Source organism: Schistocerca americana, chromosome 5 (assembly GCF_021461395.2).
Source record: "Schistocerca americana isolate TAMUIC-IGC-003095 chromosome 5, iqSchAmer2.1, whole genome shotgun sequence".
NCBI classification, from domain to species: Eukaryota; Metazoa; Arthropoda; class Insecta; order Orthoptera; family Acrididae; genus Schistocerca; species Schistocerca americana.
The window spans coordinates 687,337,157-687,357,521 of record NC_060123.1 but is presented as its reverse complement, the minus strand read 5'-3'; the positions used below and the strand labels follow the sequence as shown (position 1 = coordinate 687,357,521).

Genomic DNA, 20,365 nt, shown 5'->3' with positions numbered 1-20,365 from the left:
CTGTTCCCACCACAATGTTCACCTTGTTCTTACTGCTCATGAAATGGCCTTTTGCAATGGCATGTAGATATATTAACTGTGTCCTCACAATTCCCAACAGCTCGAATAGTGTGTTCCAAATCCGGATAACTTCGTAAAAATTGTAATCTTTGTTTACTTAAAACAAAAGCACAACAAGTGGCCTCACATTGGAGTACCATGTGTGTACACGAAAACACATTTCTTCCCTCCTAATAGTATCGGCAAGGCAGAACATATTTTCCTGGTTTTTGAAGATCTTTTCACTTATGGATTTGATGATCCTAGTTAGTACAGTACTTTGTGCTGTTGATGTGCATAACTCAGCTGGGTGGAAGGTGGTCTAACGTGAGCCCTGCACGACAGCCCACGACAGTGCGCGCGCCTTCGTCACCCACGGCGGCATGCACAGCGTGCTGGAGGCCATCCACTTTGGGGTCCCGCTCCTGGGCTTCCCGCTTTTCGGCGACCAGAAGCTCACCATGAACCGCTTGCAGACACTGGGTGTCGCAATTCAGCAGGACTACCTCCAACTGACAGCACAGTCGTTTGGGGTCGCACTGCGGTCCCTCGTCAACGACACCAGGTGAGGAGCACCTCAGATGTCAAGTGTAGCTGGCCAACTTCTCACTAGCTGTTACAGTACATGATTTAGCAGGGTCATTCACAAGGGACGAGCTGGAGGCTGTCAAACGAAAAGCGCAGACTGGATCGTAATCCGTTCGTTTATTGCGGAATCAAGGTGCAATGTGTTTCGCGATAATGAATTTGATCAGCCAGAACTTTGTGACCACCGACCTACTATCGAAATAAACCTGTCCAGGCGATAGCAGTGCACCTGGCGAGGAATGAATGCTAGTCAGACACACACACGGTGTGTGTAGTATCATCGTACGTGTGTAGAATTGGGAAGACGCGCGACCTGAGTTTGGCCGAGACCAGATTCTGATGGCACAGAGGCTCGGCACGAGCATTTCGGAAACTGCCCAACTTCTTGGGTGTTCGAGGAGTGCTGTGGTGATCGCCTTCAACACGTAGCGAAATCAAGGCGAAACCACGTCCAGACTTCGTGGTGTTGTGGGCCACCCGTTATTACAGATGTCGAACATCATAGGCTGCGGAGACTGGTAAAACAGGACAGGCGGTGAACTGTGCCGGAACTAACATCAGACTTTATTGGTGGGTACAGTACACGTCCACCGACTCGCCAGATCTGAAATAGATCGAACACATGTGGGGTGTGATTGAAGGTGGTGACAGCGCTCGCGGCCCCCTCCCGGAAATTACTGGAATTAGGTACCTTTGTGTGCAGATGTGGTACCAACTTCCTCCAGCGACGTACCAGGACCTCATTGTTTCCATGGTATGAGCCGTCGCCGCTGTTATCTGTGCCAAAGGTGGACATACCAGGTATTAGGTAGGTGACCATAATGTTATGGCTGATCAGAGCACGTACGAATTGAAGAATTTTAAGTGAAAAAACTGATAGTGTCTGCTATGAAGCAGACTGAAAAATACTCGCTTGGCTGGATTACATTAAGTCATTAAACAAATAGGATCTTCCGACGTACTTTAAGGCACCTATCCTTGCATCCTCAAATGCAATGGATCTTGAAAGATCCATCAATAATCTTAGATAATTACTTGCGTCACTGAGAGATATTCTAGTTTTGACATGAAATACAGGCGGATAAGCGGAAGAATACGAAACTGTGGCATCAGAATCCCGTAAATATAATACGGTAGGATCTTACCAGTATCCAGCTCCTGATAGTTCTCAGAAATCTCGGCTGCGATGAAGAAATGACAGCGTGGTGTCGAGACGTAGTCGCTAGCAAATCATTGCGGAACCCGACACGTATCGCTCGAGTGCTGATACTCGTAGATACAGGAAGAGGGCATGAGGGTTGTATGAGACTGTAGTACCTGGTTTTTCGAAGGTTCTGAGTCATTTTACAAATGAAATTGACGACCGAAGATAAGTTACACAATATTACGGGTGTTGCTTGTCGCTTGTAGCATTACTAACACTTTTAACACGGTGGACAAATTCTGGGTAGTGTACTTACTTTTTTTCATTTTTGTACAACTCCAGTTAATTGAAAATTAAATCTGATTAAAATATGAGTTACTAAAACTGGCTTTAGATCCCAGGAACAACCAGTTTAAATTAGATTAATGTTTACGATGCAAAGTAAATTAGGAAAACAGCTAAAAGTGAAAGGACAATCACGCTACACAACAATGCATAGTAAAATTAGATGAATAAGAACCAAAAATCGAAATGCAGTGAATATGACATATTGCAGTCGTTATTGTAAGGGGCTGATCGTAAACGATAGCATAAGCAATCTAAATTCCAGAGAGTGGCTCTGCGTCTCAGAGCCATCTGTCCGTTCAGCGTTTGGTATGAGTGTAGCCTTGGGGAGTTCATAATATTCAGAGTATTGCCCCTGCTCCCGTTGCATACGATCTTAAAGTTGGTCGTCGCATCTGTAATTGTATGTCCGGTGTCACGCAAATGGTTGGAAATTGCGTATTTACAACGTCACGTCTTTGAAACGGATACAAAAACTTCGCCCCATTTGTATAACATAACACTTTGCACAATCATTGCAGTACATATATATGTACCTGTTAAATCAAGTTTGTTATAGTTTATTCGTTCATTGTGGCGAAGGTTAAAGCCAGTGATTCTTGGAAAAAAAATTCTGGCGGAACATCTTTATCACTCACGTTTTCTATTTTGGCGGAAATTACGTCTTATTATGGTGTCAAATAGTAATACGGTTGTATTGTAATTTGCTTTATTGGTGGCTGGATCATTTGTTGTTTTGCAAGCGGAAGGACAGACAACATTTTCTACCGTATCGTCCAGTTAATGTCATTAGCAAAACCGGGGTTGCAGCCATTAACATGTGCAATATATGAGAAGAGACATTCCACCTTATGCAAGACAGATTTTTTCCTGTTTGTTTCACCTAGACATGCGTGTGTGTACACATAATGGCGGCGAAAAACCTTGTCCATGTTTTGAAAAATCGGAGAAAGTGCAGTGTCAAGTGACCATATGTCACGAAATCGGCCTGTCCACTTCGCCAACAACACATGAGAAAGCACCACAATATCAAAACCATGAGAAGTTGTAGATTGTGTAGCATAGTAGCTACCAAAATAAATGTCCAATAGTACCATGTAAGTTAGAAAATAAAAACAACCCACTGAAGATAGCACAAAATGTGCTGGAACATGTGTGGATGAAACAAAACAGAAAAAAGGGATCTTGCATAAGGCGGAATTCATCTTCCCATTTCGTAGCAAGCACGGACATAACAAGAACTGCAACACCAAAAGATGATTATGTGCAATGTATCTGATTGCGTTTAGTTCTTGGTCGAAAGTTATGTATGAAAGCAAACCAGTACGTAATGTACACAGGAGCGATCTAATGTTGTTTTCTTTAGCTAATTGGATGATGAATCACCATATCTGTGGTTATAATTATATTAATACCTTCAGCTGCTATGTGCATTGATATATGTCAACAGGTACAGGTGAACAGGTGAAAATGTGTACCCCGACCGGGACTCGAACCTGGGACTCCTGCTTACACAGCAGACACTCTATCCATCTTTTTTTTTTTTTTTTTTTCCTTAGACCGCTTTTTTTTTTAGATGAGGGCCAAGCAATCTTTTGGAACAAAAAAAATTTTTTTTTTCAAAGCCAAACTCAAATTTCTTTTTCCTTTAAGAACAAATTGTGAGGAATAAATAAGGAAAAGGTTTTTTTTTCAAAAGAAAACAAAGACTCCGATTATACTGGTTTCTCCTTCCAGTAAACAAAAATGAGTCTCCTTCGTCTTGTTGGCGAAGAAGCAATCTTTTGGAACAAAATAAAGTTTCTCAAAGCCAAAATCAAATTTCTTTTTCCTTTAAGAACAAACTATGAGGAAGAAACAAGGAAAAGCTTTTTAAGTCGTCATGCGACTTGTAGTTAAAGTCCAGTTCTTACAGGAGCTCCTGAAGTGTATCTGCCTACAGCATGCCAGCACGTCCAAACGTGTCTTCTCATGGCGTAGGCGTGGGTTCTGGGTAGCAGATCTATTCAGTTCGGTTCGTTTTATACAGTTTTCAGCTTCTCAGGGCTTGGACGTCCCAGCTACTAGGTGGGTCATCGAAAGTGTTCCGTAAGAAATCGGAAAAATATTGTTTATAGCGTGGGTTGCGTATCAGGACGCAGTGTCGTTCGTTGAGATAAGTCCTATATCCTAGCGTAGACTTGTCGCCAGAAGTAAAAAGATAGCGGATCGTGTGGCCACAGATCCAATTCACAGAGTTAGTTTTGGCGGAGGGGTAGAAAGTTTTATCGGGGTACAAAAGCATGTGGACGTCGATCGGAGCCGGTGTCTGGCGAGTAAGAAACGCCAAAATTCGCCGCGCAAGTGTCCAGACGTCGAACGCTGTGCCACAGTGGAACCGGTGGACATCTGTGTCATCCACGCCACAGTGGGTGCAGAGGGATGAATCGGCGAGATGGATGCGGTGCAGACGATCTCGGTTAACTTGTTTGCCATTCACGGTGATGTACCACGCTGATTGAACGTCTGATTCGAGAAAACGCGCATGGATCGCCTTCCATATGTGTCGCCACACGTACTGTGGATACTTACGTTCGATGGGGTTGGACGGGCGTCACCGTTGTAACAATTCGGAGACTGTTTTCGTGAGGTACAAACGTGTAAGTGGTAAGTGTGGTGTCACCGCCAGACACCACACTTGCTAGGTCGTAGCTTTAAATCGGCCGCGGTCCATTAGTACATGTCGGACCCGCGTGTCGCCACTGTGTGATCGCAGACCGAGCGCCACCACAAGGCAGGTCTCGAGATACGGACTAGCACTCGTCCCAGTTGTACGGACGACGTAGCTAGCGACTATACATGGACGAAGCCTCGCTCCTTTGCCGAGCCGATAGTTAGAATAGCGGTCAGCTAAGTCAATGGCTACGACCTAGCAAGGCGCCATTAGTAACATTGCATGTATCTAAAGAGTCTCACTTGTATCTCCACAATCTCCAGATGTACCAAAAGGATGGATTAAAGTTAAGTATTCCAGAAGCTACGTACTTTTCTTTATAGCATTCATTACGTATCCTGTTTCAGACCTCACGCCATGCAGCTTTAACTTAGCGCGTGCCTTTCGGCTTCCTCTCATTGTGTCTAGGCTGTCGTGTCTAGACACAACAGTAAAGACCGGTAGATATAACTGAACTCCAGGAAAAACCGTTGGGTGTAATAAAAGGGGATTGGAATGGTCGATATCAGTACTGGGGCGGACAAGGAGGCCGGTGCAAAGTTGTGAAGCAGGAGGCTAGTAAGGCTCTGCGGGCAACGATGCCAAAGTTTGAGTTGGGAGCTGACGTAAAGTGCCCTGATACGAGTCGGCACGTGGATGAGTCCCACCCCGCCACGATCTCGTGGCAGTGGAAGGGATTCATACTGCACCTTGAATAACATCCCCGAGCTGACGAAGGAGCCGAAGGCCATCAACAGTCGTCGCGTCAGGTGATTTGGGACTGGTAGTACTTGAGCCACGTGTGGTATACGGGAAGCATGATACATGTTCACGTATCGCGCGCGTTGGATAACGTCGAGAGCTCGTAGCCGGTGCTCTGCGAGATTTGCTCTGATCGTCTGTAGCAAGCGTCTACCATTGATAGCCGCTGAGCGGCGCAGGTCTGCTGTGAAATCAAGTCCAAGACACCGTATGGTGGCGGCGACACTAAGGGGGGCAGCGCATCTCTCCGGCAAGCCCTCACCAATGAGCAGGACCTTGGATTTTGATACGTTGAGGCAGCTCCCCGACGCTTCGCCGTAAGTCGCCACCCATGTCAGTGCTGCTCGTACTTCAACTTCACTGCGCAGATATAGTACTATGTCGTCTGCGTAGGCTGTACAACAAAAACGGTGGCCTTGCACAGGCATGCCTTCCAAACGTTGGCGCATGCCCTGGAGCAGGGGTTCCAAGGCGAAAGCATACAAAATCGTGGAAAGAGGGCATCCTTGTCGTACAGATCGTGCGATGACCAGGGACGGTGTAAGACGACCATTGTACATGATTTTAGAGGTTGCACTACTCAACAGGCGCATAACCACTGTTACAATACCGCCAGGAAAACCCATATGCTGAGGAACTGTCCGTAAATAGAAGTGGTCAACACGGTCGAAAGCCTGGCTAAAGTCCAGTGAAGCCAAGGCGCCAGGGAGACGCTGAAGATGCGCTAATGCTATTATGTCTCTGTAACGGCAAAGGGCCGTACGGATGTTGTTGTCGCCTCCTAGGGAAGTCTGGTCGCAGGAGGTGACGTAACGTGCGACCTTCTTGAGTCGCGATGCCAGTAGCCGTGTGAATATTTTCATGTCGCTGTTGAGCAAAGTAATTGGTCGATAGTCCTGGGCCCTCGATAACCCGCGCGGTTTATGTACGGGAATAATAATTCCTTCTAGAAAGGCGCTCGGGACCACTGTCATCGGTGACATCAGCTCTTGTGCGATTGCCGTCCACGTGGAAGCCAACAAATAGTGAAAACTTTTATAAAATTCAGGTCCAGGAGATCTGTTATCGGAACCCGCCTTGATAGCATCTACCACTTCATCTGTGGTTACGTCGTCTTGGAGGTCATGCACTGCATCCTCCGGAAGAGTGTTCGTAGTAAGCTGAGCGACTTCTGTGATCAGTGCTGCAGAATGCGGTACGGCTGCGTATAGCCCGGCAAAATGAGCATGGAGAGCACGACCGATGCTTTGTTGGGTGTTGTGCCGGCGCCCTTCCACATCAGTGAGGACTTGGATCAGAGCTCGTCGTCGTCGTTGTCTTACCTGAAGGAGGTGGTTCATCGACGGACGTTCTTGAGGGATTCGATTAGAAGCTCGAGAACGGACTACAGTGCCTTCCAAGTTACGCCGCATGATCAAGGAGATCTGCGCCTTCGTGCGATGGACCATCGACTGCCGGGCTGGCGAGAAAGGCATCGTCGCACAGTCACGTAGAATGGTGTAGTAGAAGTGCAGGGTATTAGTTTGCCACGCTTTTAATTCCTTCCCAAAACTCATCAGAGTCTTCCTGAGGGTCGGCTTTGCACAGGAGAGCCACCATGATAAGGTGGAGTCATAGGCTTCTCGACGATGGTGGCAGCGTGCCCACGCTTCTTCGACCATGCGGCGACAGTCTGAGGAGGTCAGGTGAGCGACATTGAGTTTCCACAGACCACGACTATGCCACACTTGCTGTCGGGCGAGAGTGACGTCACAGAGGTGCGCATCATGGTCTGAAAAGGCCAAGGGCCAGACTTCCGCATGACGTGTGCCATCAGCAAGGGAGCGGGTAACGTAGATGCGATCTATGCGGCTTGACGAGTGAGAGGTATAGAATGTATAGCCCGGTTGAATTCCGTGGAGCTTCTTCCATGTGTCAACAAGTCGGAGACGGTCGATGACCACTGAGAGAGATGCACAAGGGGAATGTCGCGGGCGTTGGTCCGCGGGCTCTTGTGTCGAGTTAAAATCCCCACCGAGTACCAAATCGTCCTGCGGACCGGTGAAGAGGGGTGTGACGCTTTCGGCAAAAAAAGTTTGTCGGTCATGACGGCGGCCAGTGCCGGACGGAGCGTAGATATTAATAATACGAACGCCGAACAGTGTGAGGGCCATACCTCGCGCAGTGGGGAGGTAGATGACGTCCTCTGCAGGGAGTCCGTCGCGTAGCAGGATGGCGACGCCGCTACCGGTATCGGATGCGGGGGAAACATGGGCGTTGTATCCGGTGGGAACTAGGAAGTCAGCCACAAACACCTCTTGTAAGAATGCTATATCCACATCCGCAGAGTAAATAGTGTCTCTGAACATGGGCAGTTTATGGGGGGCACGAATGGTGGCAAGATTCATCGTGGCGATACGATATTGCTGTGTGCGGCCATCCTCAGTATTTGCAGAACGTGCGGTAGAAGTAGCCGGCAGGTGGAGACCCGCCGGTGGTCCCGCAGTGGTGATAATTACTGGCGGTGCGCCAGCCCCAGTGTCGCCGAGGTGGACTCCTGTGCAGACACGCTGGCAGTCTGTTCCGCTTCTTCTTCAACGTCATCGGCCTAGGAAGCTGACGACTTGGACATGTGGCGGTCACGTACTTCCGGAACGGGTGTTGTGGATTCCGCAACATGAGTGGCAGGGGGACCGCCGTCATCATTCGTTGACAACGGCGAGGACACGTCCCTGGCTGCGAGAGTAGGCGTCACAGGAGGGGCGCCTGTTGCTGCCACATCGCGTGACTGGACGCAATGTGGGAGATCACCGTCAGACATCAGGTCGACATCTCGTGAGGCCGTCTGAGAAAGGGCGTCATCGGAAGGCGTTCGTCGTCGTTTCCTGTGTTTGCGAGGCGACCGCTGTATTCTGATGTGTCCTTCTGAATCAGAATGTGGTCGCCCGTCGTCTGACGCCGTACCCGTCTGGACAAAGGCAGACGTCGGCACGACACCGAGGTCGACGTCCATGTTTCCAACAGGAACATCGGTTTCGGTCTGCAAACCGGACGGTCCTGAAGCGAGCACTGGAGGTGACGCCGTGCTTGTGTCCTCGGCGCGTTGTGCTGCGGCGGGTGGCGTTGACGATGCTGCTGGCGCAGTCGAGATTGGTACGATGGGGTCCTGTGCAACCTTGGCGTAGGTGATGGGTAAGGACGTGACCGTCGAAGCCTGGGTCTCTTCACGTAACGGCGTCTGTATTAAACGGCGGTGTAAGCATTCGGAACGTACATGTCCCTCCTGGCCACATCCTGCGCACGTTCGTGGCTGTCCATCATACATGACGATGGCCCTCACACCGCCAATCAGCAGGTACGATGGGACATGTTTCGTCAGATCAATTTTTATTTGCCGGACGCCATTTAATACGGGGTAAGTCGTAAATGTTTGCCACTTCTCCGCGACGTGACCCAAGACGGTGCCATATGGTTGGAAAGCGGCAATGACCACATCCTGAGGCACCTCGAACGGAAGCTCAAACACCCGCAATGTCCGGAGACCGAATCCAGCATGGGCGACTGTCACAACACCCATATGTCCATCAGAGTGTTTAAATTTCAGTCCGGTGGCATGACGGTGAATTATGTCATTGCAAATTTCCTCCGTCGACATTTTGATGTAGACAACACTTCCAGTGATCGAAAAATGTATGCCGATTACGTCCTGGGGGTTCAAACGTAGATCCTCACGTATGAGCTGTTCGACTTCGAAAGCTCTGGGTCGTGGATGTTCGGCCTGAAACGTTACTTTGATCGTTGCACGGCGGTACGAGTGCGCCACGACGTACGTTAGTACTGGACTCGATAGACACAAACACCGCGACGCGGAAGTAAACACCGCCGAGAGCGGAGCGTCGGACGGCGCGTGGAGCAGCTCCGCACGCTAGCACGGCTGAGAGCCGACTGACCCATCTGAGCCACCGAGGGCACAGAGGGTAGTGCGACTGCAGGGACTATCTTGCACACGCCTCCCGCGAGACCCACATTCTCACCTTGTATGTCCACACACTACATCCGTAGTATCCCTCATTCCTCGTGGAAGCCATTCTTACCAAGACGCGTAAGAGTTCGGGGAATATGTGTACATCCGCACAGAAGAAGAAGGTCATGGCCGGAATTGCCAGAACTATATACTTATATTCATATGGTGTCTGTTCTTTCGGACGTTGAACTGAAGGATTCAGAAGACTTATGGAAAGCAGTATAAGAAATCATCAAAAACAATAAATATTTTTTCAAAATTTTACAATATAAAGCACATAACTAGATAATATTATTTTCAAAATATGGACATAAAGTACCCCTCCTCCCTTGGTATTGTGAGGGTTAATTTGTGCACGTAGTTTTGGGGCCAATGGGCACATCGATATCAAGGAAATTTCTTTTTTGGTAGTTCTTGATCAACTTTGTACATTTACAGAATTTTTTAAACTTGGCCAAAATGTTGATGTTGGGTTATTCCTGCATTTGACTCTCTGGTTCTCGGTAAAAAGTTTTTGGACCTTACTTTCAGATCGGTCTTCTTTAAATAAAACCAGCCTAAAAGTGTAACAAAAATCAAGAAACAGCAGAGAAGTACCGAGCACGCACAGTTGACACTGTGCTTGATGTCAGGTGACAAGTAAAATATGTATCACTTAGTAATGGTACCAGTTGTGTAGGAAACATGTAATAATCAAAAGCGTTCACGTGGTGAAGACTTTTTATCAGTTTCATATAAATATCCAAGAGCACATTACACGCATTTCTTGATTTCACCAGCTCAAACTCGCTGTAATCAGTAGCATTCCCTTTTCCCTTGAATCCATAGTTCTCAAGGTTAATTGTAGTAACACATTAAGGAAGTGTCCGCCGCAATAGCTGAGTGGCCAGTGTGACGGATTGCAGTGCTAGGGGCCCGGGTTCGATTCCCGGCTGGGTCGGGGATTTTCTCCGTTCAGGGACTGGGTGTTGTGTTGTCTTCATCTTCATTTCATCCCCATCCGATGCGCAGGTCGCCCAGTGTGGCGTCGAATGTAATAGGACCTTCACCAAGGCAGCCGGACCTGCCCCGTAAGGGGCCTCCCGGCCAATGACGGCAAACGCTCATTTCCATTTCCATGAAGGAAGTAAGAAGTATAGAATATTTCTTCTAATGTTATTGAACAAGCAGAGTCGCGCTGTCACAGTCCCGCTGTAATAGCGTTAACTAAAGCATGATCATACTTTGTACACTAAACTCACTAACGCTCATCAGAACTACAGCATTACCTTGTTCACAGACATCAAGGACACATTTGAGGTTGAATACTTGAATGACATTGGAATCATAGTGATTATTCAGTCACATAAAGCTAGTGCGCTGAAAGAGGCAAAGAAAAGTCTATTGCACGCTTCTAATAAAGCATTCTTCGCATTCAGGCCTATACGAGGTTTCTACATTACACGATATTCCTTCTTGAAAATTCGGCTCCCACACACATGTTATAGAATCTAAACAGGACTGTATCACTAAGTCACCGTTTCTCACTCATGTAACAAGCAAAATCTTTGTATGACGATCTAGCAGGCTCTTTCGGTTTTCGTAACAAACTCAATTTCGCCAGTTGAAACAACAGATCTCTTTCGCGGTGGTCCTCCTCCTGCTCCAGTGTTAAACAAGTAAGGTGCTTAGCAACATGAACTTAAAAATTCGTTTGGACTGCAACAGTTTTGCGGTTTCTTCACCCACCTCCTCCGACCGTGAAAATTAACTCCGAATGAATGTACTCTAGTATATTTTGTACTCACAGTGATTTCTTAGTCAGGTGAAAATTGTTTGTGGTGGAACGCTGCGCTATGCGTGGATCGCGCTGACAGAAACCTCGACTTGGCTGTCTGAGTAAATATAAAAGACGTCACTTTGTGTTGGCTGGAATTACAAGTATCGAAAATACTACAAGGTTTCGTGGAAGTGGTGAAATCGATAAACAGAAAAGACTCTAACGCTTTTTAAACTGCAATTACATCCTTTATTCATCGACAAGTACGTAATGGCAGGAGACCTTTATGCAGTGCAAAAACGACACCCAGCTAGTGCAAGTTTGGACGTATAATATTTTTTTTGTATACCTATTATTTATAGTCATAAATGTTATGCTGCTGTTTGAACGTGAAGGTACCGTGGCTTAGTTTCCAACATACATTTGTGGAAAGTAATCAAACTACTATTCACATAAAAACAAAAAAGACTGCGTATATCTAATCGTAATGGAAGGATCGATTGGACATGGTGAATTGTGACAATATAGCAATACTAGTGTTCAACTGGACCTACAATAGTGTACAAACAAATGGGCAATACAGCTGTAACAATACGTCCCTCATCAGCACCCCTAAGTATACTCACGCACTTTCCTTGTTGTTCTATCGATAGCGATGTTGATTACAGTGCACAAACCTACGTCAGTGATGTCTTTCCAGGCATTACATTTGTAGATGCAGTATTCATTATCACACATAGTGCCAGACACCTGTCCTTCACAATACGTGTTTGAAAGCATCTGGGCAGGATACAGCACCATCCAGAAGCGCTGATTCGAAGACTTTGTCAGACAATTTCCTAGGACTGAGGAGAATCGAGACACATAGCTGGTGTGAGCGTAGGCATACTAAATTTTTTTCGGGCGCTGTACAGATATGAAAGATAACTGCACTGTTTGTGTAAAATTAATGTGACTTGTGGTATGACCAGAGAAGGTGAGTGTGTGTCCTGTTGTGAGGGATGTATAGATTCGGCACATTGATAACCGTGAGGGTATGAGAGAGATTTTTTATGTGGAAAATTACGTGTGCTATAGATACTGAGATTCGATCCAGAACCACAGCGATCAGGAGTAGACATTACCTCTACACCGATTAGTGTCAGACTGCAGCAGCAGTTGTAATATTTAATTGTAGATACACTGGTAAATATGTTCCTGGCTCCCAATACTCTTGTGAGTCTTGTATGTATTTGATGATCTATAGACATCTTTTGTGGGGTTTCTACTGTCAGTGCAATTTAGCCATCTATGCAAAATAATTTTGCCTCCGAAAGTCTCGTCTGTAGAAAATTATGGCGGACTGTGCTCCCGTACCAACAGCAGCAGCAGTTTGACAGGTAAATTCAGTGAAGAACGGGCTGTTCTGTTAGGATCACGAGGAAGAGAGAAAGCAGCCTGTGCTATTCTGAGAACTGATTTCTGTAGCGTCTGTGAGAGTAAGTCGCTCTGCAAATACACTCCTGGAAATGGAAAAAAGAACACATTGACACCGGTGTGTCAGACCCACCATACTTGCTCCGGACACTGCGAGAGGGCTGTACAAGCAATGATCACACGCACGGCACAGCGGACACACCAGGAACCGCGGTATTGGCCGTCGAATGGCGCTAGCTGCGCAGCATTTGTGCACCGCCGCCGTCAGTGTCAGCCAGTTTGCCGTGGCATACGGAGCTCCATCGCAGTCTTTAACACTGGTAGCATGCCGCGACAGCGTGGACGTGAACCGTATGTGCAGTTGACGGACTTTGAGCGAGGGCGTATAGTGGGCATGCGGGAGGCCGGGTGGACGTACCGCCGAATTGCTCAACACGTGGGGCGTGAGGTCTCCACAGTACATCGATGTTGTCGCCAGTGGTCGGCGGAAGGTGCACGTGCCCGTCGACCTGGGACCGGACCGCAGCGACGCACGGATGCACGCCAAGACCGTAGGATCCTACGCAGTGCCGAAGGGACCGCACCGCCACTTCCCAGCAAATTAGGGACACTGTTGCTCCTGGGGTATCGGCGAGGACCATTCGCAACCGTCTCCATGAAGCTGGGCTACGGTCCCGCACACCGTTAGGCCGTCTTCCGCTCACGCCCCAACATCGTGCAGCCCGCCTCCAGTGGTGTCGCGACAGGCGTGAATGGAGGGACGAATGGAGACGTGTCGTCTTCAGCGATGAGAGTCGCTTCTGCCTTGGTGCCAATGATGGTCGTATGCGTGTTTGGCGCCGTGCAGGTGAGCGCCACAATCAGGACTGCATACGACCGAGGCACACAGGGCCAACACCCGGCATCATGGTGTGGGGAGCGATCTCCTACACTGGCCGTACACCACTGGTGATCGTCGAGGGGACACTGAATGGTGCACGGTACATCCAAACCGTCATCGAACCCATCGTTCTACCATTCCTAGACCGGCAAGGGAACTTGCTGTTCCAACAGGACAATGCACGTCCGCATGTATCCCGTGTCACCCAACGTGCTCTAGAAGGTGTAAGTCAACTACCCTGGCCAGCAAGATCTCCGGATCTGTCCCCCATTGAGCATGTTTGGGACTGGATGAAGCGTCGTCTCACGCGGTCTGCACGTCCAGCACGAACGCTGGTCCAACTGAGGCGCCAGGTGGAAATGGCATGGCAAGCCGTTCCACAGGACTACATCCAGCATCTCTACGATCGTCTCCATGGGAGAATAGCAGTCTGCGTTGCTGCGAAAGGTGGATATACACTGTACTAGTGCCGACATTGTGCATGCTCTGTTGCCTGTGTCTATGTGCCTGTGGTTCTGTCAGTGTGATCATGTGATGTATCTGACCCCAGGAATGTGTCAATAAAGTTTCCCCTTCCTGGGACAATGAATTCACGGTGTTCTTATTTCAATTTCCAGGAGTGTAGGTCTTCGCTCCCGTCTGGTCGCGTCAGCAACAGCGCCTAGGTGAACATGTATTTCAACAGGAATTTCTCAGGTGTCAAGTATGAAAGGGATGTTGCCACGCCGGCCAGTGTGGCCGAGCGGTTCTAGCCTCTTCAGTCCGGAACCGTGCTGCTGTTACAGTCGCAGCTTCGAATCCTGTCTCAGGCATGGATGTGTGTGATGTCCTTAGGTTAGTTAGGTTTAAGTAGTTCTAAGTCTAGGGGATTGGTGATCTCAAATGTCCCAGAGTGCTCAGAACCATTTGAACCATTTTTGATGTCGCAGCCTCATGCTTGCAGGACCCGAACAGGCACCTGTGGGTGGCTTGGCAGCTGCCAGTCGTGTCGTAGCTTTGCGGGAGATACTGGTGCATCCCGACCTGTGTCTGTGGTAGTGTGCTGTGTGGCCCAATGGACAGGGAGCGGCAGGCGGTGCATCTGCGCATTGGTGCCTTTTTTTTACTAACTATATTCCATCGCTCTGACTGACCTATAGGGTGACGTGAATTAAAAAAAAAGTACCCCATACATGTGAACAGTAGCGATTTAATTAATTTGCATAATTTTTTTATATTAACGGTACAATACTTAAGGTGAAGATGTGCGTGAGTGGGTCACATGGAGCAGAACAACAGGCTAAGTACAGAACACTACGCTAATTTTTATGTAAAACGCAGTACAATAGTTTAAGGGGGTGGGTGACAAAGAAGAATACGCAGAAATGGAGTTCAAAAGCATGTGAAATTAAGAAAGTGTACCAGAAAACGGTGGGAGGACATAACTGATTTTAATTTAGCATCAAAGTCGGTACAACAGTTTAATGAAATGGCAGTGACATGGAAAACAACTTAACAGATCAGTAGGCTAAGTGCTGACAAAGCTTCAAACATTATGTTAACACACCCACAGTACAGTGGCAAACATTAGGTTATTCATCTTGTTTGCCCCATGTAACTGCATTTTCAAAGACCTACATGTTTCCAAAGAGGAGAAAATGATGAGCAAGAGAAATTCAACCCTCACAAAGTGAATTTTTTTTATAAATAAACAATGTACCCTTCAACTTGCTGTTATAACATCGTTCCTCTCTATCAATTTCCATACATTCCATAAACTGCCTTGAATCCTCTAAATTGTTGAAATAAACAATATTCCACACACAGCAATCTATTTCCCTCAAAATGACCGATCAACTGAATATTTTCCCGCCAATTTCCAGGAGGGTGTGTTGGAGGGGGTTTTACCAGAGGGGGAGAGGTTAATTAATTGACCAATTTGATTAAGTAGTCAATCAAATTGATAAGAGTGAGAGGGGGGCCTTTTCCAGTAACTCAGACCTGAAAGTGTTCTACTGGTCCGTGACTGGCAGTACCCAAGATCGATTGGCGACGACAAGGGATCGTACTGTAACAACGTCTCTATGCCATTACTGCAGAGTATCCTGTTGCGCAAAGCACTTAGGCCACCAGTCGATCACCACACCTTTAATTAGGTACAGTTTCTTATTTTTAAATAGATGTTAAGACTAGAGAACGCTATCTAATTGCAGAAGATTCCAGTTGGAGAAAAGCCTCTGATGACGACAAGAATATAGCCCGCGCCGCAATCACACTGGCAATGAACTAATCGGAAACTAAATCAGCCTTAGTACAATTAATATTGCAGCCGCCTCAACCGCTGACCATGCAAACAGCCTGTCTGCCAAATAATGGGAACAACAAACTGCCTAGACACGACGCCGAAATCGTACCAAGCCACGATAGAACTACCAATAATCACTTAACAATATTCACACATCAATGATTACTGATGTTAAGCAGTAGTGAATAAATGGGCCTATTTAATGAACCACTCTCGTTGTCTACAATACTAATCTCGTCAGAGCAACAAATTACTTTAATTTCAGTACCTGATTATCTTGCGTGATGATAAATGCGACATCCAACTAGCAATTGTTATCTTTAGCAACGAGCTTTTCACAACGCAGTACGTACTCTCTGACATAAACTCGGGACTATTTTATTACTTGTACTAAAATATCAATGTGTCTACCGTCTTGAAATAATTATTCTGTTTATGGACACTTCCATCACTACTGTTTGGAATTAAGACATTTTTAATACTTCCTTAAATATTTTTCCAACTCGACGCAGGGATAATATGTAAGAGATGAGACTTCGCATGCGTCACAGAATAACGAATCTTTGTTACTAGCAAAATCTTTGTCCTTTCCGTAAATAATTCAATTACTTCAATTACACTTATTCATCATTTAGAAAACTTTTTCCCTTAATTGAAATCTTTTCTTTAATATTGAGAAGATCTACTTTCAGTAGAATATTTTAAAAACACCGCATTATACGTGATATCGACTCCACTATATCAATATCTCTGAATTACACTCGTTTATACTTCCGAAATTCTATAGATATATTCACACTAGATACCAGTTAAATAGACTGGAAGGTTTCCTTTAACCCCAATAAAATTAGATTTATTTTCCTTCTAGGTATCTCAATACACATTGGTTATCACCAGCGAACGAGTGCCAACAAATATATTATCATTCCCCGCAATACGGAAACAAGTAATAAGAAAATCAAACAAAAATCCTAAATGTCACCGCCACTTTTCATCTAACCTTAAGTTACAATTTAAAAGCAAATCTTGACCTCTTCAGGCGTTGACCACACGCGACCCGCTGAGTTCCTTCACATTTGAATCGGCCACTCGTCACCTTGATGAATCAAGTTTTGGTTTAGCTACGTGTAGCTCGTTAAATGGTTCCTTCAGTTTACTATCGCTTGTCTACTCAATGATACGTGCACACCATCACCGTATAGCGAAACAGTTTGTCGTTCTATGAGGCAATTCGCTGTCTGCTGCAAGCTAGTGGTCTTGAAAATACAACTACCAACACGTGTTCGGGGCTTTCCCTTCTCCATACACAAATGCACAATACCCAAACCACGTCAATAAAAACGACAAGCAACCCTATTACCTCTGGGCGCGTCGTGACCACTCAACATACAATGCAGACGGGATATCGGTCACACCGATTCCACAAAACTCAGCACCTAACAAGTCAATCTTTCAATTAAATGAGGCACACGCGGGACTCATCCCAGGAAATTTTACGAACGAAACTGTTCCCACAACTATAATCAACAAAATTCCGTGAACTCTCCCAAGAGTAAGGTGTCCACTGAGTAGCCTCACTACACCATGCAGTGAAGCGCCATAAGATCTGACCTGAAATACACCGCTACCACCACTTGGTCGGTGAGAGGTCTATCCGGGAACTAACTAACCCTTTTCGTTGTACAATAGGAACCATTTAAAACGAACAAACACGCAACGCCACGCCAACTTTTAAGAATTAATGTAGTAATCATCGATGCTGTCGATTCTTCGCAATAGTGGCCGGCTGCTGCGCGTCGGTCAGGCGGCATCTGGACGCAGCGAGGACGGTATGGTATATCGCTGCAGCAGCCGCGCAGGCTCGCCACCTGCTATTCAGTAGACGCTCTCATATCACCTACAACACAATTTGATTTTGGTTTCACCAGATCACACATGTATATCGTGACCACCAGATGTTATCATTGATTTATCATGCAGATCACTCAGCACCAGTAAGGGCGAACGTACCCCATGCGTTTTGACACAGCACAGTGTACCTGTAGCAGTGAGGGGGGAGATGGTCAGGCGAGGGGGAGGGGGTGGGGGACAATAGGTTAAGTGCCTGTCAATCAAAAGGAAGGATCCTTTTAGCAGAATACGTTAAGTACTTGTCATTCAAAAGGAAGAATCCTTAAAGCAGAACAATTGGTTAAGTACGAATCAATTAAAGGAGAACAATTGATTAAGTATTTGTCAATCAAAGGAGAACAATAGGTTTGCCTCCGAGTGGTTTCCTGCCCCTGATTTCGGCAACCTACACTAACTTAATGCACTGGTGCCCCATTTGTCCCCCTACTTACAGATTTCATTACATGTGAACTAGTAGTATTATGTATTGGAATGCCGGCCAGGCTGGTCAAGCGGTTCTAGGCGCTTTAGTCTGGAACCGCGCTACCGCTACGGTCGCAAGTTTGAATCCTGCCTCAGGCATGGATGTCTGTGGAGTCCTTAGGTTAGTTAGGTTTAAGTAGTTTTAAGTTCTAGGGCACTGATGACCTCAGAAGTTAAGTCCCATAGTGCTCAGAACAATTTGAACAATTTTGTCTTGGTATCATTAAGAACTGGTATTGATTGGAAGCATTTCCTTCTGGTTGTTGTTGTTGTCTTCAGTTCTGAGACTGCTTTGATGCAGCTCTCCATGCTACTCTATCCTGTGCAAGTTTCTTCATCTCCCAGTACCTACTGCAGCCTACATCCTTCTGAATCTGCTTAGTGTATTCATCTCTTGGTCTCGCTCTACGATTTTTACCCTCCACGCTACCCTCCAATACTAAATTGGTGATCCGTTGATACCTCAGATCATGTCCTACCAACCGATCCCTTCTTCTAGTCAAATTGTGCCACAAACTTCTCTTCTCCCCAGTCCTCTTCAGTATCTCCTCATTAGTTATGTGATCCACACACCTAACCTTCAGCATTCTTCCGTAGCACCACATTTCGAAAGCTTCTATTCTCTTTTTGTCCAAACTACACTCCTGGAAATTGAAATAAGAACACCGTGAATTCATTGTCCCAGGAAGGGGAAATTTTATTGACGCATTCCTGGGGTCAGATACATCACATGATCACACTGACAGAACCACAGGCACATAGACACAGGCAACAGAGCATGCACAATGTCGGCACTAGTACAGTGTATATCCACCTTTCGCAGCAATGCAGGCTGCTATTCTCCCATGGAGACGATCGTAGAGATGCTGGATGTAGTCCTGTAGAACGGCTTGCCATGCCATTTCCACCTGGCGCCTCAGTTGGACCAGCGTTCGTGCTGGACGTGCAGACCGCGTGAGACGACGCTTCATACAGTCCCAAACATGCTCAATGGGGGACAGATCCGGAGATCTTGCTGGCCAGGGTAGTTGACTTACACCTTCTAGAGCACGTTGGGTGGCACGGGATACATGCGGACGTGCATTGTCCTGTTGGAACAGCAAGTTCCCTTGCCGGTCTAGGAATGGTAGAACGATGGGTTCGATGATGGTTTGGACGTACCGTGCACTATTCAGTGTCCCCTCGACGATCACCAGTGGTGTACGGCCAGTGTAGGAGATCGCTCCCCACACCACGATGTCGGGTGTTGGCCCTGTGTGCCTCGGTCGTATGCAGTCCTGATTGTGGCGCTCACCTGCACGGCGCCAAACACGCATACGACCATCATTGGCACCAAGGCAGAAGCGACTCTCATCGCTGAAAACGACACGTCTCCATTCGTCCCTCCATTCACGCATGTCGCCACACCACTGGAGGCGAGCTGCACGATGTTGGGGCGTGAGCGGAAGACGGCCTAACGGTGTGCGGGACCGTAGCCCAGCTTCATGGAGACGGTTGCGAATGGTCCTCGCCGATACCCCAGGAGCAACAGTGTCCCTAATTTGCTGGGAAGTGGCGGTGCGGTCCCCTACGGCACTGCGTAGGATCCTACGGTCTTGGCGTGCATCCGTGCGTCGCTGCGGTCCGGTCCCAGGTCGACGGGCACGTGCACCTTCCGCCGACCACTGGCGACAACATCGATGTACTGTGGAGACCTCACGCCCCACGTGTTGAGCAATTCGGCGGTACGTCCACCCGGCCTCCCGCATGCCCACTATACGCCCTCGCTCAAAGTCCGTCAACTGCACATACGGTTCACGTCCACGCTGTCGCGGCATGCTACCAGTGTTAAAGACTGCGATGGAGCTCCGTGTGCCACGGCAAACTGGCTGACACTGACTGCGGCGGTGCACAAATGCTGCGCAGCTAGCGCCATTCGACGGCCAACACCGCGGTTCCTGGTGTGTCCGCTGTGCCGTGCGTGTGATCATTGCTTGTACAGCCCTCTCGCAGTGTCCGGAGCAAGTATGGTGGGTCTGACACACCGGTGTCAATGTGTACTTTTTTCCATTTCCAGGAGTGTATTTATCGTCCATGTTTC

At 47.3% G+C, this 20,365-nt stretch overlaps 1 protein-coding gene across 1 annotated transcript in view; it reads left to right on the top strand.

Annotated features, from left to right (window-relative positions):
• Positions 1 to 500: 500 nt before the first annotated feature.
• Positions 501 to 20,365, top strand: part of LOC124616637 (UDP-glycosyltransferase UGT5-like) — a 28,674-nt gene continuing 8,809 nt past the window's right edge. Inside the window, exon 1 of the mRNA XM_047144964.1 lies at positions 501 to 604. Within this exon, the coding sequence (XP_047000920.1) occupies positions 501 to 604 (104 nt within the window). The remainder of the gene's footprint in view (positions 605 to 20,365) is intronic.